The 27,780-nt window shown below is 44.8% G+C and overlaps 1 protein-coding gene across 13 annotated transcripts; it reads right to left on the reverse strand.

The window, feature by feature from the left end:
- Nucleotides 1–235: 235 nt before the first annotated feature.
- On the reverse strand, nucleotides 236–27,084 carry LOC308180773 (protein mono-ADP-ribosyltransferase PARP12-like). 13 transcript variants are annotated; one of them, XM_080562930.1, is made up of 14 exons: nucleotides 26,864–27,084; nucleotides 25,529–25,575; nucleotides 23,931–24,066; nucleotides 23,337–23,457; nucleotides 22,196–22,286; nucleotides 20,876–20,951; nucleotides 19,952–20,082; nucleotides 17,870–18,021; nucleotides 15,678–17,236; nucleotides 12,871–12,974; nucleotides 5,476–5,554; nucleotides 5,218–5,326; nucleotides 2,198–2,347; nucleotides 236–1,843 (listed from the first exon to the last, which is right to left on the reverse strand). In XM_080562930.1, the coding sequence occupies exons 1-9, from the start codon at nucleotides 26,993–26,995 to the stop codon at nucleotides 16,956–16,958; spliced, it is 1,167 nt and encodes a 388-aa protein (XP_080419056.1). In that variant the 5' UTR covers nucleotides 26,996–27,084; the 3' UTR covers nucleotides 236–1,843; nucleotides 2,198–2,347; nucleotides 5,218–5,326; nucleotides 5,476–5,554; nucleotides 12,871–12,974; nucleotides 15,678–16,955. The 13 variants fall into 13 exon arrangements, with proteins under 13 accessions (XP_080419056.1, XP_080419047.1, XP_080419058.1 ...); XM_080562921.1 differs by having other exon boundaries at nucleotides 13,281–17,236; XM_080562932.1 differs by lacking the exon at nucleotides 12,871–12,974 and having other exon boundaries at nucleotides 15,907–17,236.
- Nucleotides 27,085–27,780: the final 696 nt, after the last annotated feature.

Consider the following 27,780-nt stretch of genomic DNA (forward strand, 5'->3'; position numbering starts at 1 on the left):
GGTTTCACTAACCAAACAGACAGGAACGCGTCAGGGTTACAGAATACGAGATTTGATAACCCCTTAATGAAAAGGGCCTACATCCCAGGAAATCCCAACAATACCTAGCAGTACTGGTGGTTTGAGGGAGCCAGAACAGGTCTGGATTTGGTAGGCTGATTATTGGAGAAATAGAGATAAAAGAAAAGTCTCAATACTAACTGGATGTGTCACCCCTTCCAATGCATCCTCCACCTCCTGTTTTTTTATAGACCTGCTGGAGCTCTCCTCGTCCTACAGAAGCCACAGGGTCTCACAGAGGATTTCGGAGAGAAAGGGCTGGCACCACAAGGGAGCTGCTTCCAATTCCCATGCAAGCATAGGAGAGCCTGCTCTTCCCTCACCCAGAGCAAAAACGGAGCAACATCTGCCTGAGATGGCACCACCCCTCTGCTCTCTCCCAGCCCCTGTTTAACACCCAAACGTGCCAGCGCTGCCATCAGCACAGGACAGCCAGGCACATAGCAGGCTTCTGTACACCTATGTGGCAACACAGGGCAGAAATCCACTACGACATCCTGGTGTGAATCCAGGGAACCTTTTACACGCCTCCTCCAAGTTTGGGGAGGTTGTGTAATCCCCTTAAAGCGGCACCCAGCCCAGCCTGCACTCCAGGAGGGCACAAACAGCTCAAAATAACAACTTAGCTGTTTCTAGAGGAGCAGGAAATTACTGTTGTTCTGATTTGTGGTATGACTGGACTTCAGAATAGCCTGTGGCAGCTACCCTTTCTATCAGAGGTGCTAAGTGAAGACGGGTCCCTTCACAAGCTGCCCAGTACGTTGCATACTCCAGCTTTAGCAGCAGTCAAGGCAAACTGAAGAAGGCCAATGAATCACTTGGTTCTTTGTTATCCAGGAATTTTTTTTTCCTGTCTGAATTGGAGTCCTTCTGACTCTTAGTGCAAGATAACCAAATGGGACTAGTGGAGAAATTAGGGAACATGATGTAACTCTCCTTTAGGATATGATCTAAAAGCCTTTTCTTCCCACAAAACTCAAAGCAGCCAAACCACAGGACAAAAACAGCTCAGAGCCCATTGTCTGCTTTTCCTACACTGACAAGCTGCTGATGATCTTTGCTCTGTGGAAAAACAACTTCAGCGAGTCACTCCTCAAACATGCTTTTTTATACTCTATTTTCCCTGTTTTCTGTATTCATTTCCCCAAGCATGTCCTAAATAACATCTAGTTATGTATTATATTGTACATGGAAGCAATTAGTTTTATAAATTAATCATAATGCACATTTAAATTTACATCACACTTGCATCCAAATCATCATCACATTGTCATGGTTATATTATTTACTACAATTTAACTGCCACCAGTCTGTTTAGGAAGAAAACAACGCTCATAGAGGACCCAGCCATTCCATAGGTCACCATCCTTGTAGTTTCACTCTTGCAACTGAAACAGAACTGAAGTGTATCTGAAAGTCACCTATAAGGTATTTACATGCAACACAGAGTTCAAAAAAAAACAACACAACACATATGGTTCAAGCGTAATTTTCAGACAACCTATCATTACCTTTGACAGCATCCTACAAGTATACTCCAGGGTATAGGCAGGATAAATCTGGTTCTTCTCAAAGATGACAAAAATTGAAGGATTTTTTTGATCGTCTACACAGCTGCCTGAAAGTCTGTTTGAAATCTCAGGTCTGGAGGGAGGGCAAATGTAGGCCTTGCTGCCATGAACAAAGTCTCCAACAACAGCTGAAGTTACAAACATACTGTGGTAGCCTGTGCTGGATGGGCAGTACTGATGAGAGCAACTGGCATCTCTTGCAATGTAGCTTCCTAGGGAACAGAAAAAGCCACAAATATGAAAATGCTTAAACCAAAGCAGCAAATGTCTGCCATCGACATTCTGGCAGCCAACATCTCAACAAGCACCTTGTGCTCCTTCCTCCCCCAGGTAGCTCTGAACAAATCCTTGCCAGATGTTTCCCCATCAGTTTATTTTAAAGCATCAATAGACAAAGCTGATCTGGCAGCTTTCACCACTGCTTTTTTCTGGTTCACTGGTTACACAAGGTCTAAGGAAATAGAATCAGGCCCACACAGCAGGAAGTGCAGCTTGTGCTGAACCCTTCCCTGAGCTCTAGAATCACCCTGAGAGTTTCAATGCAGGTCCAGCCCATGTGCTTGTACCTTTTCCATACATTGTCCCATGAGTGCCACAGATCCTCCAGTTGAAATTCTGCTTGCAGATGGCTAGCGCATGGGATGGCTTCATCCCATGGAACAGGAGCCACTCATCCAGCCCTGTCCTTAGCTTCTCTTTTTCATGTGCTCTTCTGCCTAGAGAAAAACATATTTAGCATATGCATATACCATGCACAAACACTTCTTGTTTTTATGGATCTCCTGCCTTTGCCACCCAAATCATGCTCAGATCCAAATAATTTGAAGGATGGAACAAAAAATGTTGTGGTCGTATGACCTGTCTCCAAGTGCATGACAGAAAACATGCACGGAGCACACATGGGAGCATTGCCTTGGTCTCACCAGCAAATCTCTGTGTACCTGACTGGACCAGAGCCTGTGATGTTTGAAATCAGAAGAGGCAAAGGATCTGAGCTAAGATCCTTTTTTTCTTGTCCCTCTGTCACATGCCAGAACAAAGCCTTTCATCTAAAATCAAACTGGATGGTGTTTTCCAGCATGCCAAGGGAAGACATGTAGGGCCAGTGCCCACAGCTAATTTCTGTTCAGTACTGTCTTTGCAAAGCTTTGTTAAAAGAGAAAAGGGGGGGGGGGCACCCTTTCTTTGGTGGTGTTAGATCTGATCTGAGCAGATTATGGCCTTATACCAAAATACCAACCTAGCTAGAACACCCAAACTGGGATTGATAACTTAATGATGGCCCTCAAAAAGTTTTCTTTGCTTCTTTACTGATCATATCAGTGACAGGAAGGCCAAGATAACTAATGTGTTAGATGATTTTCCCCAGTCATGCTTTTCCCTGGCCTCCATCCTAAGAAAAGCGTCTAAGACCTTCTTTCTTGCAACACCAGTGATGAACCAAGAACATTTTGAGCTGGAAGAGGAATCTCTGTGCCATCATAAACAGAAATATTCCCACTGCACTTCATATTTTTAAAAGAAACTTTGCTAGTTAAGTAACAGGAGATATTTCAGAAATGCAAGGTTGTCTTGGAGAGGGCAAAGAGACCCAGAAAAAGAAAAATGAATTTCTGATATAAATTGCTGCTATTCACACCTCATATATGGATAAAGACAACAGATCACAAGCCAAAGAGTGCACTCTCTCTGCAGCCTTGAACTCAAATTCCTAACAGAGAGAGCACTCTAAGTTTTGGTCTCAGACTTTGATTTTTCTGATAAAACACCGGCCAGTAAGCCAACCACATTTTCTACAAATTCAGTATATCTAACCTCAGAGAAGAACTGAAGTAGTCTCTTGCTTAGATTGAAAAGTTTTCAGTTCCTGTCTCTATCTGAGGGGTAAAATTCATTTAACCAACTAAATCCATCCCCTCACTGACCATTAAATCAAACCCGACTACTAATTTCTGATGTTCTGTTCAGTCACGGCAATGCTTATCACAAAGAAATGCTACACCTACAAGACAAGGAGCTCGCTCCACCAGAGTTTTGACTAGATTTTTTGCTGAATTTGTAGGAAATGCTAATACCAACTGAAACCACTGTTTTTTTGCACAGACATTCAGTTTTGGTGCTGTTTTTCCTTGGAAAACCTCAGACTCAGATTAGCTCTGGTTACTGTACTCAAGCCCAAGTGACTCTATCCCATGCTCCTTTTGTGAAATGATAAGGACAGACACCAAAAACAGGGAGACTTAGGTTCAGTTCACGTTTAGGATTAAGTGTAGGTCTCCCATATCCTGGGGAAGCAGTCCACCCACTCCTCCGGCTGCGGTCAATCAACCTCTCAGATTTCATGTGAAAATAAAAGTCTGGCCTTCTCCATTTTGAATGGGAACATTGTAGTTGTGAGAAACCAAACAGCAAAGAAAACATTTCCCCATGTTGTTCTCCCAACAGGGAGGTTATGTACAACCCAAGCTTATAATGCCTGGGGTTGTTGTTTTTTCCTTAAAAAGGTCATAGAACGGAATGGTTTTAAAATAGCTTATGTAAAGACAGAGTTACAAGATTTGCGTGTGCCCCAAATCTAAACCCCAGGTTTATAAAAGCCATCTCTATAATAAAAAATCTCTTAAGTTGCTGGGGTTTCCTAATCAAAATATAAATTTCACATAAATTCTAGGTCTAATTCCACAGTGCCCCAACCTTTTTGCTATTCCCCTTCCCATTTGTGGAATGGGTTATTTCCTCATCATAAATCACGGAAGGGGAGCAGCCCACTCACAAGAGACACTCTCATGCCCACAACAGTTCAGACCTCTGAGGTTCTGAATCCTCTGCAGACTCTGTAACCCTTCGCTGTCTGCTGAAATAGGTCGTTGACTGCCCTGTATTTGCTGTCAGTGTGGCTTGCTTCTACCAGCTGAAGAAAAGTTAAGGCAACAGAGCCCAACACATTACAACTCTTTGGGCTACCTCTCCCAGAGGACCTGGGTGCAACCACAGGCTGGAATTTATTTTTTTTTCCCTCTCACTTATTCACAATCCTTCCCTCACTCTCATTCCTGTCCCCAATGTGCTCTAAACTCTTACTCCAAGGGCTTGTCTGTAATACAAAGGAGCTATTGCTCTCTGTGGAGCACATTTTTTCTGCCCAGAGAGCATCCGTAGTCCTAAGCAAGCTGAAGCGAAGCTGTGCAAAGACACTAGGGGGTTCAGAATAAGTTCCCAGCTAGAAAAGAGAAGGTGAAATAGTTCTTCAATACTAAATGCATACTTATCTTACATGTGCACTAACTCCTCTGTTTACAGGAGCCCTCATGTTACTGTAATGAGTCATCAAAACAGCTTTATTTATAATCGCACTGCCTGGTGTTTCAAAAATACACAAGATCTAAATCTCATTATAGCAATACTAAATGAGTTGATGATCCCCCTAAAGCACATGCTTTGATTTGAAATTCTAGAGCGTGACTGAGCTTTAAAGGAGAAAGAGTCCTGTGAATAGGGAGCACTGAGGCTCAACCTCCAGACCATCAGCTGTCATCTAGGTCAAATCAAAAGCACTATGGTTAAAGCAACATTTCTGTGCACTGACCTTTTAGATGTACAATGCCATGGTGCATCACATGTGCAATGGACAATCTTAACGAAACCTGTGTCCCCTGGGAAGCTCTTCTACAGGGTCATCCTTGTCCCTTTTGTCACTGTAAATTTTAAAGTGACACATTTGCAGGCTGAAAACTAACAAAACCAGCACATGGACTTGGGCATGTATTTTAGATTTGCACAACACAAAGCCATTGCAGACTATTACTTTTCCCAAAGGAGTGAACAGATGTGAAAAGTTATATACCTCATATCCTATTTCAGGCAGGGCTGAATGGTCCCAGTCTGACAGAAGCAGATGACATGTGTCAGCAGCATCTGACTGCCTGTTTAAGACAAGTTTAAACAAGATTAGCAGACTCAAAAGACTTCTATGAAACAGTTTCCCGGTCATGAGATGTAAACTATCCTTCAGGATACCTCAAAAAAAAACATCTCTATTTTACATAAACTCTTCTCCCTTGCTAACATGAGCTGCAGGAAGAGACCTTCCATGTGTGTTATAGCGATACACTGCACCAAGATGCGTCTCAAAATGCTTTCAACAAGCCTTTTCCTTCCTTGGTCGGCCACATGCTTAAAAACATAATGAACAATATTCTAACATAGTCCCACCTGAAGGACAGCTCTAGAAGCAGAATCCTTGTATCAACTCTCCTTATCACTGCCAGGCCATATTGGCCTTTTCTGCCAATAAGATACAAATGAATAAATAAATAATCCATGCAGTGGCACAGACAGTTCACATAGTACCTGTTGAAACTCTAAGAAACCATTAAAACTCTTATTTTCCTGATTTTACCTAGATGCCTAGGGCAGAACTGTCGCAATTCAACCTATTAGGAAGGAAACCAGAGAAGGAAAAGGCCACTAAAACCCATCAGATTATCAATATTTGCCTTTTCAGAGAATCATTTAGGTTGGAAAAGACCTTCAAGGTCATCAAGTGCAACCATCAACCTGACCTACTGAATCCCATCACTAAACCATGTCCCTTAGTGTCACTTCCACACATCTCTTGTATACCTTCAGGGATGGGGACTCCACCACTTCCCTGGGCAGCCCATTCCAGAGAGCGATGGGGCCTCCCCTCAGGCTCCTCTTCTCCAGACTAAACAGCTCCTGCTCCCCAAGCCGCTCCTCACAACTCATTTTCTAGTCCCTTTACCAGCTTCTTTTCTCTTCTCTGCTCATGTTCAAACAACCCAATACCCTTCTTGTGGTGAGAGGCCCAAAGCTGAAGACAATACGTGAGGTGCGATCTCTCCATGCCAAGCACATGACAAGGACAGTCACTTCCCTCGTCCTGCTGGCCACCCTACTGCTGATGCAGGCCAGGACTCCATTGGCCTACTGAACCTGTGCACACTGCTGGCTTGGGTTCATTTTTTTCTCCAGAGCATTCACTTTTTTCCCATTTCTCTTATTTCCCCTGACTGCTAAAGACTCTACCCATTCCTTTTCCAACAACCTTGTGCTAATTTCCCCTAACTGACATCTCCATTCTTCCAGCCACACTCTTTCTCCTGCTCCAGACTAAAGAATCCACAGATCAGGATGTGAGCCTTCTTCCCTGAGCTTCCCAGATCATTACTGGGCTGTGTGGCAGATCAAAGGTGCATCTTCCCCAGGCTGTAGGACTATGCAGGCCTGGGTGGGACACTGTTTCACACAGTCACCAGTACCAGCCTTGACTGAAGAATGTACAAAGCCACCCTAGAAACACCATTATGGTAAGGTTTTTCTGTTTCCTTCAGATTTGCTTGAACACCCATATAACTTCACATCAGCAGAAAGTGGAAAACTGCCCTGCAGTCTCTAGGCCACTGGGATTTCTCCTGGTGTGCTCTCCTTGCAGTGTGCCTGCCAGAGCCAGGAAAATAATGAGCCTAACATCCCATGCCTTACCTTGTCCTGTGCCACTGGTTGCAGCGCTCAAACTTCCGCAGATTTTTTACCTCCGTGTGAACATTCAGATTTCACTGGACAATTTCGTGAAAGAGAAGACAAATGCATCAAGAATGAGAAAGGAGACCTTTGCCATCTGGGAACATTGCCCAGGAGAGCAGATGTCATTGTGCAATGCAACAGGATTAGCCTTGCACATGCTGCTCTCCTGCATTGAGCCCTCCTCTGCTCCCTGCCATTTCTGCTTCAGGCATTTTGCTATCACTCAGAAGACATCTGCACAAGGGATTCACATTACGGCAGCTAACTGAGGAGCTGATTACCATTACCACCCAATTTCACCTTGTCTTTCCTTCAGGTAGACTGTGCCTCTGAAATCACCAAGACCTGGGGGTTGCTAAGCTAGCTTCCAACCAGAACTGGGTCATCTTGTGGTGCTGAAAAAAGGGCCCCTCTCCTCTCTGACCTCGTGCAACAGCACAGGGTAAATGCTCACAGGTGCTTAAGTATTGCCTGTGAAAGTTTTGAAAGGTTTGTGGACATCTTTTTGACTGTGCCTCACCTCACTCAACTGGAGTATAAAACCCAGCATGAGCTACAGCGACGGTGCTCAGCCACCTCCTGAGTGCTAACTCACAGCCCACTTGTGAGAGATGTTGGACAAACTCCTCTTTGTCCAGCTGTTGGAGAAGTCCACCAGAGTAGCCATGCCCTTTCTCCAGCTTCACACAGGATAAGGGATAGCTTTCTGCTATACCTCTTGCTCCCTCAGACTGGTGTGGAACGTGTGCACACCCTCCTCTAGACAGAAGACATTCACTCTTTTCAGCTGTTTAACATTTAAAATTTGAATTGTCTTCTTAAAATGTGACACATCATGAGCAGCAGTCATTGCACATAATTTCTTTCTAAGCTCTGCACAGAACGTACGCATGCCATAGAAACTCATATAAGCTCTGCACAGAACGTACGCATGCCATAGAAACTCATATATGGTTCACAGTCATCTTATATTGTGGTGTCCACAACCTTCCTTCCTCTCTCCCAAGGCAGTGGCCACAGAAGCTTGTGAGGTGTTTTTTTGTTGTTTGGTTGTTTTGTGTTTTTTTTTTTAATTCGTTTTTTCTTCTACTTGGAAAAACCCTTATTATACTTACATTTTTCAGCCCCTGATTTCCTGATTGTAAATAAATAAAAAGCTTCCCATATTTACAACCTTAATACTGTATGTCGTAACATCAAGGAAACAGAGACATTACTCTAAAATGGCTCTCTGTTTAGAGCAGAGCCACCCCCAATTTCAATTAGTCTGAAAAAAAAATGCTTCAATTTTCTCTATTTTATATTTTATTTTTTTCCCCTTCCTCTTGCACTAAGAGCAGCTGCTTGTACTCCGTGAAATGTGCCCTCGTTGCTTTTGCATCCAAGCTTAAAAGTACTGTAAGTACATTTTGGAAAAGGAGCTGCATGACAGTTAGCCCCACTGTAAGTATGTCAAGAGTTAACCACACAGATCTTTTACCTCTCTCATGTTTCTGTGAACCAACTTGAAATTCAAAAGGGCCCTCCTGATGAGTTTGAAATCACTGCTCCACATCTGCAGAAGTTATAGAGGCAGGACCCTGCTCTGGATGCTATAAAGGAGGGGGATATTCGTTAGCAATGGTTTTTGTGGCACGCTCAGCAGAGCTGGATTTTGCATCTGTGTGTGCAAGTCATGGGGAAGAGCAAGTGACATAAGCCCATCAGACGGTGGACTCATCTCTGTGCCCCAGCAGGATCTCCCTACTGTCTTTACCAGCCCCTGCATGGCTGCAGATCGGAGGGACTCCCTCCTGTCCCTCTCCTCTCTGTCTCCCCCCTCCAGGGACTGCAGGTGGCTGCAGTGCACTCTGATTACCTGTGCGCATCACCTTCCCCGTGCAGTGCCACCCACCTCGCTCTCGGCAGCTCCTCACCCTCCTCTGCCCTGTGGCGAGGGAACAGTGGCTCCCTTGAAGGAGGAGGTGCGACTACAGGCTCCCAAGTTATCTCCAAGAAAGATTATTGAAGGGGATAGCTCCCATGGGCCTTGATGGGTAAAACAGGTGGTTTTCACTTGCTTTTTTCAGCGGAAGTATGCAGAAAGCAGACCCTCCTCACATGCCCAGAACTTTTGTTTTTTTTAACCAAATCCCACAGCTACCTGTAAAGGCAGTCTGTTTTCAGAGCTAGTTTTCTGAGGAACATTGAGGAAAATCAGCAGAACTGACAGAAACATTTGAGGTGATCAAGCAAGCAGTGGGAGAACATCTGAGCCTCACTCATTAAATAAAGCTAGCATGTGATGAGTTCAAAGCAAGGAAAAGGAGCTCCTCCTTCAAACAACATTCATTTCAGCTGTGGGAATACTTGCCACAAGTTGTTGCAGATGCTAAAGGTTTACACAGGTTTAAAAAATAATGGTATAATTACTGAAGGAGGAATGCATCCAGGCTTAATATTTATAGATACCAAATCTTGATGCAGGAAATCCTCAAGGTAAAAATTGCTAGAGGCATGAAGAGCATTTGGGGGAAGTATGGCTACATGCCTGCCTCGAACTTAAATTTTCCTGTGGGCACCTGTCACCCAGTGGTGGGGATGGGATCTCGGGCTAGAGGTAGCTCCTGTCCTGATGTACCACAGCCTCTCCTTCAGTTGGGGGGAAGCAGCCAGGAGGAATGGAGCAAATGGCCTAGGGTGTTGGGCATGAAAGGGGGATGCTCACCTCATTCAATACAATGGTTGTGTTGCCAGTACCAGCAGCTTTCTATTCATCAGCAATAGACAGAGCACAGAACTATGTCCGTGGGCAATAAAGAAGGCAGATCAGCTTCTGGCAGTCCTGGAAGCATTCCTGATAACCCTGCAGCCACCACCACAGGCAACCTCGCCTCTCCTGTCACGCTGAACCCCACAGGTACTGCTCTCATACTGCTGAGAACCTGCTTGAAACTGGAGAGCGACTTTCTGTTTGGCCTGAAATGCCTTCTCCGTCTGGGCAGAGGTTACAGCACAGTTGTTGGGGATTAGAAAAGAGAAGGAAAATATGCACTGGAAGACAGCTGTGTGTTAAAGAGCCCGCAGAGCTGTGTTTCATTTGCCAACCAGGGTTAATTGCCTACGAACTGGAGTTCCCCAGCACAGAGGCCTACCCCAGCCCTGACCCCAACACCCACCAGAAGCTGTTTCCTGGACTCTCCCCGGCTTGTTCCCAGCACAACACACATGGACCAGGCCTGTTGGCATGGCCAGTCAATGGGGCCCTGTCCATCTCTGCATGCTATGGGGCCCACCAGCCCCTCCTCAGCCCTTCCACTTGTGGCTGGAGGACGTTGCTGCAGCTTTCAAAATGCTTGTGTCTTCCTATTGTTCTTTGTCAGTGCATGGGATAGCTTTCAGGCACTCTTCATCAGTGGGTTATTAGCATCTCCCAAAGAAAAGAGCACTTCCCTCACAGATGCGCACACAGCAAAAATGCTGTTTAGATGAAAGCGATTTTGAAAGTTTCTGGTTCAGCCAAGAAAATAAACAGTGCTGAGGCTTAGACCTCACAGGGTCCTGAGGGATCTAAGTAAAATCACGGGAGATGCTGAGTAAGTCAAAATGCACTTGATCTGTGGGGAGGCCCTACGATACCCAAGACGAGCTTGCACTACCCAATACCTGAGATAAGCTTGCAAAGAGCAGAAGAAGCGGCAGCCCCTGAGGGGAGGCTGGCATGAGGTGTTGGCTTGGGGAGAGGTGCTTACCTCCTCTCCATGCTCCTGCCACTGGTTCGAGTTGTCCAGCCCATACCAACAGTTTCTTGTACTGACCATGGGCAAGCACCAGTGCATTCTGGTGCCCCTACCTCACAGACAAATCCCTAAATTGGGCCAGTCCCCCAAAATTACTGACACTGAGCAGGAAGGATGGACCTGGGGGCCTCACTTCTCCAGCCACCACTGTCCTCTCCACAGCAGACCCTAAAAGCTAGTTGTGGGCTTCATCACCTAGAGACACAGCAACCCTGAACTGAGCACCCTGCACTTTTCCTCCGGCTGACTCACCTCTGCTAGACTCATTCTTTAGCCACTGGCAGATTTTTCTTGTCATCTACATTTTCAGATTTCTCTGGAAGATATCTTGAAAGAAAACATGAAGGCACGCAGAAGCAGAGCAGTTATTCAAGAAATGCTTAGCTCTACTGCAGATCCCAGTGCTGCAACATGATGCAGATGCTAGAGGTTTGCAGCAAGTCAGGAAAGACTGAAGAAACCCACAGGAGAGAAGAAATCTCTCATTAAATACAAAGGTGTTATTTAGTTATTATCAGTGAATTAGGAAGTCCCTGAGCTGCACATCACTGGCAGCAAGGGATGCCTCACTACCTGCTGCTCATCCTCTTCTCCAAGGATCCAGCACCTATCACTGCTGGAGACCAGAGCCAGGCTAGCACCCTTTGGCATTTCCCTGTTCAGCCACTGCTATACAGAAAGGAACACTATCCATATGAAAAATTACTGATGTACCCATACAGCATCTTACCGATGGCTTTTTTCACTTTATTAACTCCACAACATGGGGTCATTTTCTGTAGCATTGCTCCTGCTTGAACTGGCAGCATGAGCAGTGCAGACGTGCCCTCTTGGCCACCTGTAATGACTCCTGTTTTGATCGCATCACACAGTGAGTTTTGAGCTCTTGCAATGCCACTCCTAGGTTTTGGTTTCAAACTATCATCCTAATGCTTTTGCTTTTCTTTTTGGTGAACACCATGACTTTATTTTTCTAATCTTTTAACTGTATTGCTGTCCAATAGCTCCAGCAATCAAATCACAAAGTAAAACAAAAAAATGAGATTTTATTATTATTTCTCCGCCATTTCATGTTTTGTCAGACATAAGCAGCATCTCTTGTACTTTCCCAATTCACACAATTAATTTTATAGTGAATGCTTTTAAAGATGTACTTTCCCTCTGGCTGGGACAGACACTTCTGCTCGTTATAGGGCTCCACGAGGCACATTCAGGAGAGATAAACATGTATTAAATTATAAGTGAGTAACTATTTCACCTTTAAAATTTATGTCCTATTTCTGTGAACAAACTTGAAGTTTCAGAGTGCCATCCTGACCTGCTTGATACGCCTTCTCCACCTGGGCAGGTGTCACCATGGCTGCAGCACCAGTTCAGTGCTACAGAAATGACAGAAGTGGCAGTACCTGTTAGAGGCAATTGACATTGAATACTCATAACAGGGTCTTTGTAAACGTTCAGCATAACATCAGAAACGTATTTAATAGCCAGAATAGTGCCACACTGTATTCTAGAGAAGCAACGTTCTGAATCCAAGTTTTTTGGCTTCCTAGTGAGTTGTGACCTACCCTGCCCTCCCTCAAAATATGCATGTAATGTATATACGCATGTGGTGTTTGTGCGTGTGTACAGGAAAAAAAAAAAAAAAAACAGCCTCACAGCCTCAATAATTATCTTAGTCACTCCTAGGTCCTATGACATACAGCTGTGCTTAGAGGTGGCATTCAGGAGCTCTCCTGAGAGCATCAGTGAAAATACAAGGGTTGGTCAGCAATGCAGAAATATGGAGAAAGACTTTCTGCCACCTTACAGGTGGTCCTCACCAAAAACAAAACAAAATAAAATTTGAAGCAGTTGTTCCCTACTAGTGGCTGAGACTTGGAGCAGGGTGTCAGGGCTGCTGTGGAGTTTACCTGCTTCCCATCCTCAATCCACTGCAGGGAATCATCTGGCCAGTACCAGCGGGTCTCAGTGCCACTGAATGAGCTGAAGGAACAGCCAAAAAGTGCAGAACTGACTGGAGGAAAAAAAAAAAAAGTAAAGGAGGAGAAATGGGGGAAGAAAGGATCAGCTTCTGGCAGGTTGTTTAAAAGCAGTCTCAAGAGGGAAACAGCAGGAATTCCTAGACATATGTTATTATTTCATAGCCCTGAAAATTTTATGGTTTCTGAATCCTCAGGGAAGGGAACAAATCCTAAAACTTTTTTTTTTCCTGTGCTTGAACCCAGACATGCCATTTTTTGCTGTGTGAGTGTGCCAGCCCCTAGTATGTGAGCAGACACCTGACGCTGGGTAGGTGGCAATAGCGTTATTAGATTCTTACCAATGTTTCAATTGTAGAAGTCAGTATTTCTGATTCTCTCTGGGTTCATCAGCAAAACCTCAGCAGATGTTGGAATAGATCACCCATCTACAAAGTCCACATCTCTTACACTGCCTACTTTCAGTAGGTTGAGCAGGATGAGCAGCACCTCCAAAATCTCCATGAATTCACAATCAGTCATTACAGAATGCTGTTAATTTTTATCTCATGTGATAGCATTTAGATAGCTAAGACACCTGTTAATTGCCTCCCCAGCTGCTATGTAATGAAGCTTTTTCTTTACCTGTGAGTCTCGTTAGTTGTGTTTCAGAAAACTGCCAAATACTATAAGTTAACAGGAACAAGAAGAAATAGAAGTTGAGGAAAAAAAAGGAAATAATTCCAAAAATTGATCTGAGAATGAAGGAAAAAAATAATAGAAAAAACAGGCGAGCAGAACACACCATGGAGTTACTCAGACAATACAGAAACAGCAGCAACTGCAGGAAACCCTAATGGAAAAAAATACATTTTTGATAGTGCTGTGACAAAGTTGAGGTTTGGTTATTAGCCTGCAGTTTTGTGCATTGAAACAAATCACATCTAAGACTATACTAAAGAAATATGAAGAGTATTGTGTTTGTAAGGAACTCGAGTTGCTCAGTGTGAACCCCCCAAAAAAGGAAGGGGTTTTCAAGCCATTTTGTAAGAACTTTCAGTTAAATTATTTATGTGAAGATAGGGACTTACAGGAAGCAAGAGTGAAAGAGTGCACAAAGTGTTAAAGAAAACAGAGATCAATGTGACTTCTAACATCTCCTTTGAACGTGGCAAAGGGAAAACAATTTTGAAAAAGAATTTTAAGGAGACTGAAGCTACAGATACAGCCCAAGAGAAATGATTCAGAGAACACACAGTGATAAAGTGCTGCTCTTTGGGAATGAGTAAAGACACAGCTTCCTCCAGTGGTTAGGCTATTGTATGTAGACACTTGCCAGGTATTTACAGGTTGAGCTCTGGCACACTGATTAATGGGTCCTTTGACATTGCAGCAAAGCATCTGGAAAGGAAAATCTAAGCTTATTCAGAACAGATGGATATGATTCAGGTTAGCCTTCCCTATTCCTTGTACTTGTAGGCTAGATGTAAAAGCAATCCTGGAAAGATAGTTCAAATTGGTTTAGGAAACTGTGTCTAGGACTCAAATACAGCAGACAACAGGCTTCCTCAAAAGAAGCATGACAACAGAAGAACAGGAGCAATTGGAAGAGGTTGTTCCCTGGGCAGTGAAAGTCTGATTCCTGATGATCTACCTCCTGCAGCCCCGAGCTGAGGACTCTGCCCTTCCCACAAGCCCTCGGTCCCACATCATTACCACAACCACATGCTAATTCTGGACTGTTATTGCCTCGGTCCAGAAACAGCTCTGATAAATTTAATTATTGAGCACATCACAAGAACAATATCTGTGTTTTCTCACTGGTTACGGGGCTCAGTTTGATTTTTAGGAGTTTAAGTGCTTTGGAAAATAACATGCCATTCAGCACCTTCCATCGAGTGTTAGGTTTGTACAGTCTAATCAGCCTGTAATAAATTTTGTCAAAATTGTTAAAAAGATTCTTAAAAAATGCTGAAAAGTCAAACTTGGCATGAGTAAATTAAAAGAAAGCCTGAAAACTTGCTGAGGTGTTATTTAATAGAAAGCCTGGAACAGGTGCATGAATATGTAACCAACAACATGAAAACCAGGTACTACACTACAAAGACCTTAGAGCACCACCACCAGGAAATCAATTAGAAGTAAACTACGAGGAAAAGACCGCTTGAGCTAACATCTTTGCAAGAGGAAATTAGGTACGCCTCAGTATGTGGAAGAAATGCATTATTTATTTAAGTGCAAAACACAATTGATTCTTCTGATATTGCTGCTGGTTCCTGCAAGACAATTGCTAAAGGAATGACTAGAGAAGCTGCCGATACGCTGCTTCCTCTTTCTCTCACACACAGAGGGAGAGTTTTGTGAGCGTGTGTTAGGATTTTTTTTTCTATTTTTTTAAACACTAAAATTTCCTATCTGGGGACTCCTGAGCAGGGGGCTGACCTCTCAGCATGGCCCTCTCCCTTGGGTGTTCTGCAGCTGCCGCACTCCCTAAACCTCCCCATTAGATGCAAATAAAGCGCTTTCACAGCACCCTGAAAACAGGCAATGTACTGGAAAGGTGCAGAAGTCATTAGTCAAGATCCAACTGATCATTTCATCCCACGCTGAGAGCAGGTGTCCTCCGTACCCATCAAAAGAATGAGCTCCACACACTGTGGATGCTTAGGGACAAGCCCACTCCAACACCTGCCCACCCAGCACCTCTCAGGCTGGCACAGAAGGCAGTGAGCTCCACAGAAAGCAGCCTGACTACTCACAGCATTCCTCCGTTGGACCTTCTCCACCACCACCTCAGTGACTCTGAAGCTGTCAGTCACATGTGTTTGAGTCAGAAGTTATTTAATCCATTCTCGACAGGGTAGAGAAGTCCTCACACTTTTTTTTTCCCCCCAAGGGGAAAAAGAAAAGCTCACATATCTGTCAGATCCATGCTCAGTGCCTGCTGACAATGGCACGTGTTGCTGCCTGTTTGCAAGCATTTCTCACCTGAAAGGGTACTAAGGAATGCTTTTGTTCACAGCTGCAGAACTTGGGAGGTACACAGGTGCTCCCGAGGTAGCAGTAAGTTCAGGTCCGCAGGACGTTTTAGCAGATCTATAATATCAAGCAAAACCCCCACGAAGAAGTATTCACTGACGAAGTTGCTTTTCCTTTTCAGTAGTGGTCTCAGCTCTCAGCACCTCACTGACCAAGATATTCCCCAACATTTTACCATTCAAAGCCCTGCTTGGGCTGTAGGTTCAGCATCACCTTTCGCCAAAGACTGCAGTGCAGCCTGCCCTCTTCTTTATTAGGTCGGCACAAGCAAAGCTGGGAACTGTCCTCGCTGGTATTTTGGGTTTGCAGTTGCTGTTTTTGTGCTTTGTTTTTTTTGTTGGGTTGGGTTGTTTGGTTGGCTTTTTGACTAAGTCGGTTTTCAAGTAGGTGAATGCTCTACATCTGATCCTGCCCACCCCAGTACAGTCATCAGCACTAGCACAGGGAGAAGAGCAGCAACCCACACCCAGAGGTGGGACGGCTCCTTCTAGCAGTGACACGAACCGAGGGCTGTGCAGCGACCCTGAAATAACGTGGTCTTCTCAAGGACTGCTTCTGCTTCAGATCTGGTAGTCCAGCCCACGCAAAGTTAAAAGCAGCTACACCTCAGCAGCCACACATCGCAGTGCACCCTTAGAGCTGCACCCACCAGACCCCTGCCTGATCTTCTAAGTGTAATACCTAGCACCTAATTGCTGGAGGCTCTGTGAACTCCCCCTGCAGTCAGAAATAATTTTTACTCATTCAGAAAACTCCTTTTCTTCCAAACTCCTCTCTGCATTTTTGCATCCATCCTCTCCTCTGTGCAGTTTCCTCTTCTTCAGACCAACAAAAACTATGCCCCAAAATCCTACAGGGGATTGATATCGGTTTGCTGCATGACAAAATGTTCTCTAGCTTCTCAAAGGAAATTTTGATATTAGCAAGTTCAAAACTTGTACAAACATGAAGAAAATATTAGTGTTTCAGTGAAAATACAAAGAAGATTCTGCCATTCACTACAGAATCACACATGAAGTTTCAGTGCGATACTCCAAAATATAGGCAGGGTAAATCTGGTACTTCTCAAAGATGACAAAAATGGAAGGGTCTTCTGGGTCATTCACGCAGCTGTCATAAAGCCTGTTGGGACTGCCGGGTCTGGGTGGAGGACGGAGGTACTCAGATTCTCCCTGAACAAATTGTCCAACAAGAACCTGAGCTACAAACATGCTGTAGCGACCACTCCTAGAGGAACTGTAGTCATGAGCATAACTGGCATCTCTGGCAAAGTAGCTTCCTAGGGACCAGGAAAAGACACAGGTAAGACAATGCATCAACCAAAGAACAAATACCTGTTATCAGCTCTTTGGCAGACAGCGATTCAACAGCCCCAGGTAGCTCTACACATATCCTCACGAAGTGTTTTCATGTTGGCTTCTTTTAAAGCATCAACAGATGCTAGCTGCATTTCTCCATCAACCTCTCTGTTCCACCTGTCCAAGAGCTTTACTATTCTGCAAATACCTGAGGCCAAAAGGGATGTTTTCAGACGTCCTGACAGCTGCTGACACTGCTTACAGTGACACAGAGGCATGCAGATGAGCGTGCCCTAACGGCAGGAGCGCTGTGGTCAGGGACAGTCAGTCACCTCACACAGACCCACCAGCCTGGCCAGCATTTGGAGCCCATGCTGCTGAGGCCCCTGAACCCACTCCTCCCAGGCCAGCAGGTCCTGCTGTTGCCTTTGGAGTCCCACCACAGCTGGGGCTGGGCCCTTGGTAAGACCGCACGGGTTGACCTGATGGCTTTCACCCCTGCTCTACGCAACTTCACAGCTAACAGAATGGAAGCATGGCTTGTTCTCAGCTCTTCCCTGAGCTCTAGAAACACCCTGAGAGTTTCAGTGCAGGTCCAGCCCATGCCCTTGTACCTTTTCCATACACCGTCCCATGAGTGCCACAAATCCTCCAGTCAAAATTCTGCTCACAGATGGCTGGCAAATGGGATGGATTTGTCCCATGGAACAGGAGCCGCTCATCCACACATTTTGATTTATTGAGCTTCTTCATCTGCTCTTTTTGCCTAACAACAAAAACAAATAATGTGTTGCCCTGATTCAAACAAGGACAATTTCCCAACCCAATTTGTCCTACTTTGGGGTTGTGGAGGAACAGTGATGCAAACTGCTCTCAGTGGGGTTACTGCCCGCCTTGCACTTCTGCTGGTAACTTTACTGTACAGCAAAATAAAAAGTTCTTGAATCATCATGGACTGTGCCACCCAAAACTTCATATCACTTTAGAGAGTAAAGAGACAAACACCTCAAGCAGGAGTTGTTCCCAGGTTATATAAATCATGAATTAATAAATATGCTTATAAATGAACAGTGTGAAGCCACAGTAAAGACTGTAGAACCTCTTCCTGTATCTTTACCACATAAAAAGTCCACGTTTTTTAAAAAACCCATGTAGAAGAGACTAAGAAATAAAAAGAATAAATTTGAGATGCCGCAACTCAGTCACAGCGAAGGAAAGTATGTTTCTTTTTGAATAACGTAAGCAAGACCCACACATACAACCTGTTAGGTCTTGCAGAAAAAGTCTTGTTTCCACACCCGCAAAGGAACACAGAGGCAGTGACAGGCAGGGGAACCCCAATAACCTGATTAGGGAGAAAGAAGGCTCAGCTCTCAGAGCTTCACAGGGGAGCCTCAGCCGCAGGGGCTAGGGGGACATCCAGCACCACAAGCAATGGAGAGACTCTGGAGTGCCTCATGGGCTGAGATGGGTACTGCCCATGGGGGCATGGTACTCCTTGTGGGATGCAGGGGAAAAGTATTTGGGGATTGCACAAGATCTATAAAGGGATGTTTGAGGGGAGGAACAGAGGTAATGAAAGGGAAGGTTCAGGGTGGTCTAGTGAGGAACACACATGGGAAAACAGATGGAAAAGGGGAAAATGGGTTGGTGATTTATAAACAGGTGACTGACTGGTCAGTAAGCTTGTGTAGCCAGGCCCAGCACCTGATCCATGCAGTCTGCCCTATCTCTTCATTAAACTCCATTTCTAACTCTTATCCTGAGCGACGGACCCTCCAGACCACATGCAGGAGCACATATGGGGGGGGTATGTGTACAGCAGTTGAAGTGGGGCCTCAGCGTACAAGCAACTGCAGCAAGGATATGCATGTGTGAATGTGTGATCACTAGTGAATATCAAGCTGGACAGTCAGTGAGGAGGGTAAGTGACCTGGGACACAGGTATCAGAGCAGTCATAAGTCTGGGCCAGATACTGGATAAAGCAGAGGGTCTAGCTTGCCTACCAGGGGGACCAGGAGGTTCAGGACAACTATGGAAGGCAACATGAAGTACAGGAGTCAACTGAGATCCATTTGCACATTTGTATATCTGTGCAGAACACAACTGTAGATGAGAAGACCCCGGGACCAGCACATGTGTAAGCTGAGTGTCTAAGACCAGATCCCAAAGAGACACATACTAGTGTGCATATATGTGTATGTATATATATATATATATATGTATCTATATACATGTATCTGTATGTATATATATACATGTATATATACATATATACATATACATGTATATATACATATTTACCTGTACTTAGATACATAAATATGTGCACGTCTGTTTTCCAATAACAAGCTTTCATTCTGATTAGCCAGAAGGGAACAGGATGAGATTGTTGGCACTATTTATGATTGCATGAGTGCTGTGCTGTCTATGTTAATTTTGGGGGTCAGATATATCTCTATCAAGAGATAGAGATGCACTTTGTGCATATATGTATGTATTTGCACATGTGTGCCTATTAGAAATAAGTGCTTAACCTCACTACCAGCTAGACCAGGGCACATGGAAGTGTGGCAGTCTCAGTTCTGTTGGGCTACTGCATTTGGTAAATCCTATCACAGCCTGCAAGGACAATAGAACAGGAAATTGCAGTGCTCTGCTACCATGAGAATAATGAAGTAAAACAGATACTAACCACTGAAAAACTTGCCATAGTGCTGGGTTCTGGACCCTCTGTAGCCGACAGATGTTGTAACCTTTCATTGTCTTCTCAAACAGCCTCTGAATTTTTACATATTCGCTGGAACTGTAACTGAGCTCTACCAACTGAAAATTTTAAAAACATCAAAAATAACGTGTTACTAGTACTAACAGCTCCCAATCCTTCCAAAGGACTCATCAGCCTCCTTGCATTAAAGGAAAAGCCCTGCCATTAAAATCTTGAGCTTCTGCTGTCTTTCCACTTAACCATCCTTTCCCCACCATCGCTCTCCCTCCACATGCTGGAAGCACAGGCACTGAGGTGCTGATGCACAGGGAAATGAATGTAATCCCACACAAGCTGCCTTCGGTGGACACACTTCTTATGCATATAGATTATTTTTACTTCAGAGTAACCCAGATCTGAAACGCATGGCAGTATTCAGTGTGGAGAAGAGTGGCTATCAGTTTCACTTTAATTTGACACCCTAGGTCCTTCTAGATACTTTCTTACAGGGCCAACCCCTAGTTTTACCACAGAAAATAACATTTTGCTTTAAATAGACTGAGGAAATACTAAAAATCCCCTTTAAAATGCAATTTCTCCAGTTTACCAGAGGATAAACTGCCGTGGAAAGAATGCACAGGACAGGCTAGACCAGCAGTGCCCTTAGCCTGCATGGTATATATGAGGGATCTCAGAGAGCTTCCCAGGAGACACAGATCTATTCTGAATGTGGCACCGTTAGTCTTGTTTCACCTCATAGCTGCATATTGTAGAAGATATGTTTAAAAGCTGAGACTATCTCAATCACCTTGGTCTTTGGAGATGAGGGTCATGTTTTATATAGCTTACTGCTCAGAAAAATCAGTACAGAACACAGTTCACTCAGCCCACTGGAGAGGTGAAAATACATACCTTGTACCCAATATCAGGCACTGCTGATTGGTCCCATTCTGGAGGATATGAAGAAAATGATAGATTCATGTACTGGCTAAAAAAAAAAAAAAAAAAAAGAGAGAGAGAGAGAGAAAGAGCACGTCACAATCCATAACACTTCCAACCAAAACCTTCTTCTGGAGAATCCAGCTGGCTTTACAGCACCCTCCAGGCATCCCGGGATTTTCATTTTTTTTTACCTTCCACATAACAGTTACCCCTTTCTCAAGTTTAGATTTCCATACACATTCTAATAGTACTGATGAATTTCTTGGCAGGCCAAAGCAGTGGTAGGAGCGTTTCAGTCAAGAAGTAACAGAGGCTCGTAGCCAGTTGGTTTGTACAACTGCTCTCAGATAGACCTCCACGTGTGCTGCGTGCACCTCTAAGAAACTGGAGCATGAGCCCTCACCCTCCATGTGGCTACTCATCTCTAAATCACTGGCCAGATGGGCAGCTTGTCCCTCCCTGTCCCCAGGACCAGCCTGGCAGGAGGCCATGGGTGGACAGTGGTGCCCCTATGCACTACTGCGGCAGTCAGTCAGTGCTTAACAACTCCCAGCACAAGTCTTCAGTCATCTATGTGGCATGAATGTTTTATCACAGGCAATCGGAGCATTAGCATCTGTTTGGGAGCTTCAGTTTGTTTTGCCTTTAAACCTTTGGTTGAACCTACCCTTAAATTTAACCCTTGGTTTCTTATGCAGTGTCTGACGGTGAGTTTCTGAAGCAATTGGTTTTTTTTTAAATAAAACAATAGCTCAACTAACTTCTACAGCAAACGTGCCCAAATTCTGTCATGCTAAACTTCCTTTAAAAAAGCCTTATACTGACTATCCCAAATAATTGCATCCTGGTCACTTCATTTGGGCAATTTTTTTGTTGTTTTATTTAATACTTAGCTTTCCAGGGGATGGCATCTATCTGCTCTACAGTTCTTGGGAGGTAATACCCTGTGCACAGTTTTGCATTGTTAAGGCATAAATCAAGGAACAAAAATTCCTGGCACACTTGTGTCAGCCCTGTGTGACCTTACTGTCACAGAAGGAACAAATCTACTCTAGGGGTCTGTAAAGGCTGCCAGAGACTGCCACTAAATATCCCTCAAGCATGCTTCACAGAAGTATTGCATAATTTACAAATACTGTCACAGCAAAATTTCCTGTTAAACTAGTCAGCAAAAGGTTTCTAAAAGTGAATTTAAGAAATCTAAAATTGAATTGTAGAGAGGTAAAAGGAATTTCTTAGTAGAAAGGTGCCATCATCCTAAGACATTATTAAATAATCGATGTATAGTACCTTATGTCGTGTCCATATTGAGGGGATAGAGCTTTTGGTAGTCGGACAACTTTCCTTCGAGTTTCAAAGAACAAATTTCTTTGGACCATGTCTTGAAAGAAAAACACAAAACCTCAATAATTAGATAACTTATTGCCCAGGGACACACTGGGCCTTTAGAAATGAAATAAAACAGAATGTAGCCCTGAAGGCTGCAGGGTAATGTTCTTTCTACCATGTCCACCCCACTCTAGACCACTTCCACTTTCATAGCTTCTCCTTGGAGATCACCAAGGTCAACAACCTACTAGCATAGGCTGTGAAGCTCAAATGCAACCATCAACTACTGCACCTCCAGATGCATTCACATCCAGGCTGTTGGCCAGAGAAAACCACATCTGATGTCTGGCCTGCAGCAGGGAAGGATTTTCAACATGATGGAGTCCATAAGTCTGGCTTTTCTGGCAATATGGGATTGTTAGCTGGGGTTGAGGAACATCTTTTTGGTCCTGCAACAATATCACAGAGCACACACAGTGTGGCATTGCTAACTATCCATTGTTTCCTCCTTTAAACACCATTCTTTTTATTCATGCCAGGAAACATTTAAAGTTTGGAAAGCTAGCAGAAACCTTAAGATGGTTAAATAAATTATAAATAATTAGAAACAGAAAAACTTTTCTTATTTTCCCATTCTCTCCCTGTGTAACTAGCCCATAATTTTTCCTTTGCTGCACTGTTTTCTCTCCCTGTAACTATCTTGTAAGATGTCTACCAGAGCTTACTTCTTCACCATTTGACTTTTTAGTTCTTACATTTATATATAATTATTATTTTTTAATTTCTCATTTCTCCTCTTTTGATATGTAAACTCGAATGCATAAGCCAGATGCCATGAGGTGTTTATTCTCAGTTTTTGTTCTAAATGTACAGCATTGTCAGAGATGCTTTTTTGACTGCAGATGCACAAGTCTATAAGTTTGCGCAGGGTATCTCAGAACTGCAGAAAAATGTACTTAATACTCAGATTCGGCTTGGAGAAAACTTATAGGAGGAAAAAAGACATGTTCAAAGAAACCCAGACATAGAGTGACAACTCCACATGACAGAGGCTACCTTAGAGTCAGCTATGTAATGAATGGTAAACAAAGAGATACTTCACCTTTAAAGTTTAACTCATATATCTGAGAACCGGCCCTGAATAACAGAGTGCCGTTTGGGTCAGCTAGAAATGCCTTCTCCAGATCTGCAGAATTTACCGTGGCAGATGAATGATACGGATGCTAAAGAAAGAACAAGGAAATTACACTGTTAAACTAGTCTTCAGTTTAGGTGACTCTGTAGGGACATACCAGTGTTTCCCTAGGCTACAGCAATGAGATGCCATGTAAAACTAGTCTCTATGACTTCCAGCATTTTATTCTTCAGGGACGTAGGGGTACCTCACAGGGAACAGCTGCTTATAACAACAGCAAGAAAGCAGCATTCAGTCTGTGTGGTCAGCTTCAGTCAAACGACTTCTGTTGCCTCCGGAGAATACAATCGTTTTTCAAAGCTTGTATTTTGAAAGCTTTCACTGAGTATCAGTACTGCTTTGAGGGACAATGAGTAAGACAAATCCACCAGGGTATCAGAGCAGCATTGCAAGGGCACCAGCAGGGCATGTACACCACACCAGCCGCAGAACAACGTGCCCTAAACAATTCTCCAAAGATGGCTGAACAAGAGCTCTTGGCATCGACACCGAGGACCTCACCTGTTTCCCATACTCGATCCACTGCTCGAAGTCATCAAGCCAATACCAGGTGTACGCCATTCCGAGGGCGCACAGATGGGTCTGGAGGTACCACACGCACAGAAGAGCTGGTTGAAGCCTGGCTGTGTCCTCACCCCTAACACAGAAAGAAAGATCCAGAGTCAATACATGTCTTTTCCAAAGCTGTCAAAATATATGGTATCTCTGATGAGGTCAGAAGTCTAACCACATCTCAGAAAAAAAGACCTCTTGGGCTGGAAAGTGCAGAACCAAGGAACTGATATTTGTATGTTTGGCATGGCACGCATCAGAGAAATGACCCTGAGTTCTGTGACTTGAGCCCAGGTCACTGTTTTTCTCTAAAAAATATAATTCTAAAATATATATTGGAAGAAAACACAACTGACACAATGATCTCAGCTTGTTAGGTGAAGACCAGTGGTGTCACCTGGATAACAGTAGCAAGACCTGGCTTTTAGCAAATTCCAAAGTCCAAGTACATTCAGAAAGCACCAACAGCACCAGTCCTCCTTCATGGGTCAGGAAAACAAAGCAACCCCTCACAGGTGCTGCATGAGGACAGGGGCCTTGGTGCCATCAGGGGTCTGCAGGGCCTCTGTGAGGAAAGGCTGGGGGTGCCCCATGACAGACACAGTTCCAAGGGCTGAACCTCAGGCCACAGCTGGGCCCCACAGCCAAGGCGGTGGCTCCTCGGGCAGAGCCTGGGTGAGAGAGGGCAAACCCCACAAGGCAGCGAGGAGTGAGGGGAACAGTGTGAGCAATGGCCCTGCAGAGAAGGAGGAGGTGCTTCAGGCAGAAATTCCCCTGCGGCCTGGAGAGGCCCATGGTGGAGCAGGCTGTCCCCCTGCAGCCCACGGAGGACCATGCTGGAGCAGGCTTATCCTGAAGGACTGCAGCCCGAGGGAGAGACCTCCACACTGCAGTTGGGGAAATTTCTGAGGAGAAGAGAGCGGCAGAAAGGCCCTCCAATGGACTGACAGCTGCCCCCCTTCCCCACTCCCTGTGCCACTCAGCGGGGAGGAGGCAGAGCACTCAGGAGTGACAGTGAGCCGGGGAATAAAGAGCAGGGAAGGTGATGTTCTGATTTTTGTCTGTGTTTCTGCTCCGAATCTATTTTAATTAGACACAATTTAGATTAATTTTCCCAAAGTCAATTCCATCTTGTTTGTGATGGTAACTGGTAAGTGATCTTCCTGGCTTTATCTTACCCCACAAGTTTTGGCATCTTATTTTCTCCCCATCTCCTGTTGCAGAGAGGGACAGGAGAGCAGCAGAGTGGGCTGCCTACCAAGATCAGCCCACCACAGGTACTCAGCAAGCCCTCAGAAGAGGAACAAATTGCTCACCAGCAAAGTCCCCTCCCAGCACTCTGCCCTGAGGTACGCCACCTCCAAAGACAGGACAGCTGACCACCTGTAATTCAAATACAGAGGATTTCACTTTGCTTACTGCCATGCTTTCTCCTCCTTCCTGGGGTCCCAGTTTTGGACCCCAGTCCAGATGACATTTGTCTATGCATCACTTCACTGCCCCTACAACACAGCCTTATCACAGGTCACACAGAGCTGCCCACCTACCTGCACTGGAGTTTACAAGGGTCTTTGGTAGAGCTGCTCACAGCTGCCTGAAAAACATGAACACGGTGTGCAAATGGAAACGATTGTTCATTTATCTGGCCCTGACACCCTTCATGCTTTGTCAGGGATGATGGGTATTCACAGCAGGTTAATCAAGGGAAAACAAAGGAGTAGTTCCCTTCTGGAGTTGGTTGCAGTGCAACGGTCCACAAACAAAGGCCTGGCAGCTCCATGGACTGCCAGGGCAAAGAGCAAGGAAGGACTCGGGTCTCCTTTTTAGCCTTAGCTTGTTCCACTGCTGTCTTCAGACTGTGGTTGCTCTTTATACACAGTAACACCAGCCAGGCCTGTTCCTAGAAAAACACTCCTGATTCTTTTTCTTTCAAATCCCATTGCAGGAGATTCATGAGACCCAACGCTCCCGTGAATTTTTTTTTTTTTTAATGCAGCCACCCCTCCTTCCCCGCTCTGCACAGCAGTATGCTGCTGCCATGGCAGAAAAACTGGGAGTTTTTGGATACCATGAGTGGGATCTGACTGGGAAGAGTCAGATGAAGTTTCGAGTTTTTCTCCCCTGTTTCCCCCATCCCTGTTCCCTCTCCCCCTACTCCACACACCAATGCTAACCCCTGCTCAGACCCAGAGATCCTACTCTGCCGTCACACCCTCTGCTTTCTGAAACCAACCGCTTGAGCCCTGCTTTCACTTTCACTTGCTAGTGTTTCTGCTCTCTGCAGTTCTTTTCCGCTCAACAGCTTACCCCAACTACAAAGAAACAGAGATAAAGCACTTAATAAAGCAGACAGAAATATGTCACTGTCAAGACACCTAGCATCCTTCGCCTTTTCCTGAGGTGTCACTATCTGGTCTTGTGCAAGAGAGATACGCTGTAAATTTGCCTTTCATTTCTCCACAGTAACAGCTTGCATACATCAAAGACAACCTCACGCCACCTTACACACTTCCTCCTCATTCAGAAGGGTGGATGAACTGAGGAAGACAAACGCAGCTTATGGTCTGACTAACAGCAAGCAGGTGTCCTTCCAGCAGAAAGCAAAACTCACAAACCATAAAATCACCGACTTCCTCCCCTCTTCCACCTCAGATGCACCCCAGAAAAGATGTCAGAGCCCTGCAGACTTCTACTCACGGTCCTGCCACCAGGCTGCCAAGCCACCACTCCCGGATGTGTCAGCCACGTGCCTGTGTATCGGACCAGCCTCTGAACCCTTGCTCCACGTTGGAAAGGTCCCCCGCATAAAGTACAACCTTCAGAAATGAAATATGACCAGCCTGCTTTAGCCCCACGTGAACTCCTAGCTGTATGTTCAGTACCTCCTTTTCTCGCTGTGCCTCGCTGTGGGACGTCACAAACGCCTTGCCACTAGCCACCAGCCCGTAGGAAGAGGAGCTGAACAGCATTTCCTTCTGGTTATTACGCCATATGCATGTACCCCTGCCAGGCATGAGCAGAACGGCCAGGCGGAGCTAAGGGTTCTGGCAGATGCATCAGTAAAAACCAACATCCCTGTGAGCCAGCATAGTTTACCCTTCTTGCTGGATTTCTGTCGTCATGTACCAGTGGTTACCTTGCACCAATTCCTCCTGTTCCTCAAACAGCCAGGGATACTCCAGATCTTCTCCTTTTGAGATTCCTGCCAGGAGCAGCTTCTGCTGAACATCATTCTTTGAAAGCCCAAAGCTACCATTGCCTTGCAAAACATACACTGATCTCAATACAGAAATTGGGTGTAACTCCCAGCACGTGCTCAGTGCTGGTTATGCACCATTCAGAGGGGTTTGCAGTGGGCAGCATTGCACAGTGAACCAAGCCAGTGCAAAGCAAGCACAGAGCTCCGCAGGGCAGAGTTAAGTCACCCCACACAGAGCTCTGGAGTCTCCTGAGAGTCTTTATTCCTTTACCTTGAACTCTGAAGCTCCTCTCTGCTTTTTCCTGCTGAAATGAAAGGAGGGTGAAGAGCTTTCCAACCTGATCTCTGGCCTTCCAGTTCAGAAGACTGACAGAGTTTCCCAGCAGAGCTCTGAAGCATAAAGCTTAATAATAGGTCAAGTAATGCTAACCACATAAACCTACTCAGATGCAACAATTCTGTTTTAGTTTAGTTATACGAATTACATTCAGTTGAATTGCCCAGAAGAGTTTTATCTTCTGATGGTCTAGTCAGACCAGATCAGTGGTGGCAAAACATAAAGCTCTGTTTTAGTTTCTGGAAAGGCTGCACCCTGAGTGC

This window comes from Anser brachyrhynchus, assembly GCF_964034855.1.
Source record: "Anser brachyrhynchus genome assembly, chromosome: 1".
Taxonomy (NCBI): Eukaryota; Metazoa; Chordata; class Aves; order Anseriformes; family Anatidae; genus Anser; species Anser brachyrhynchus.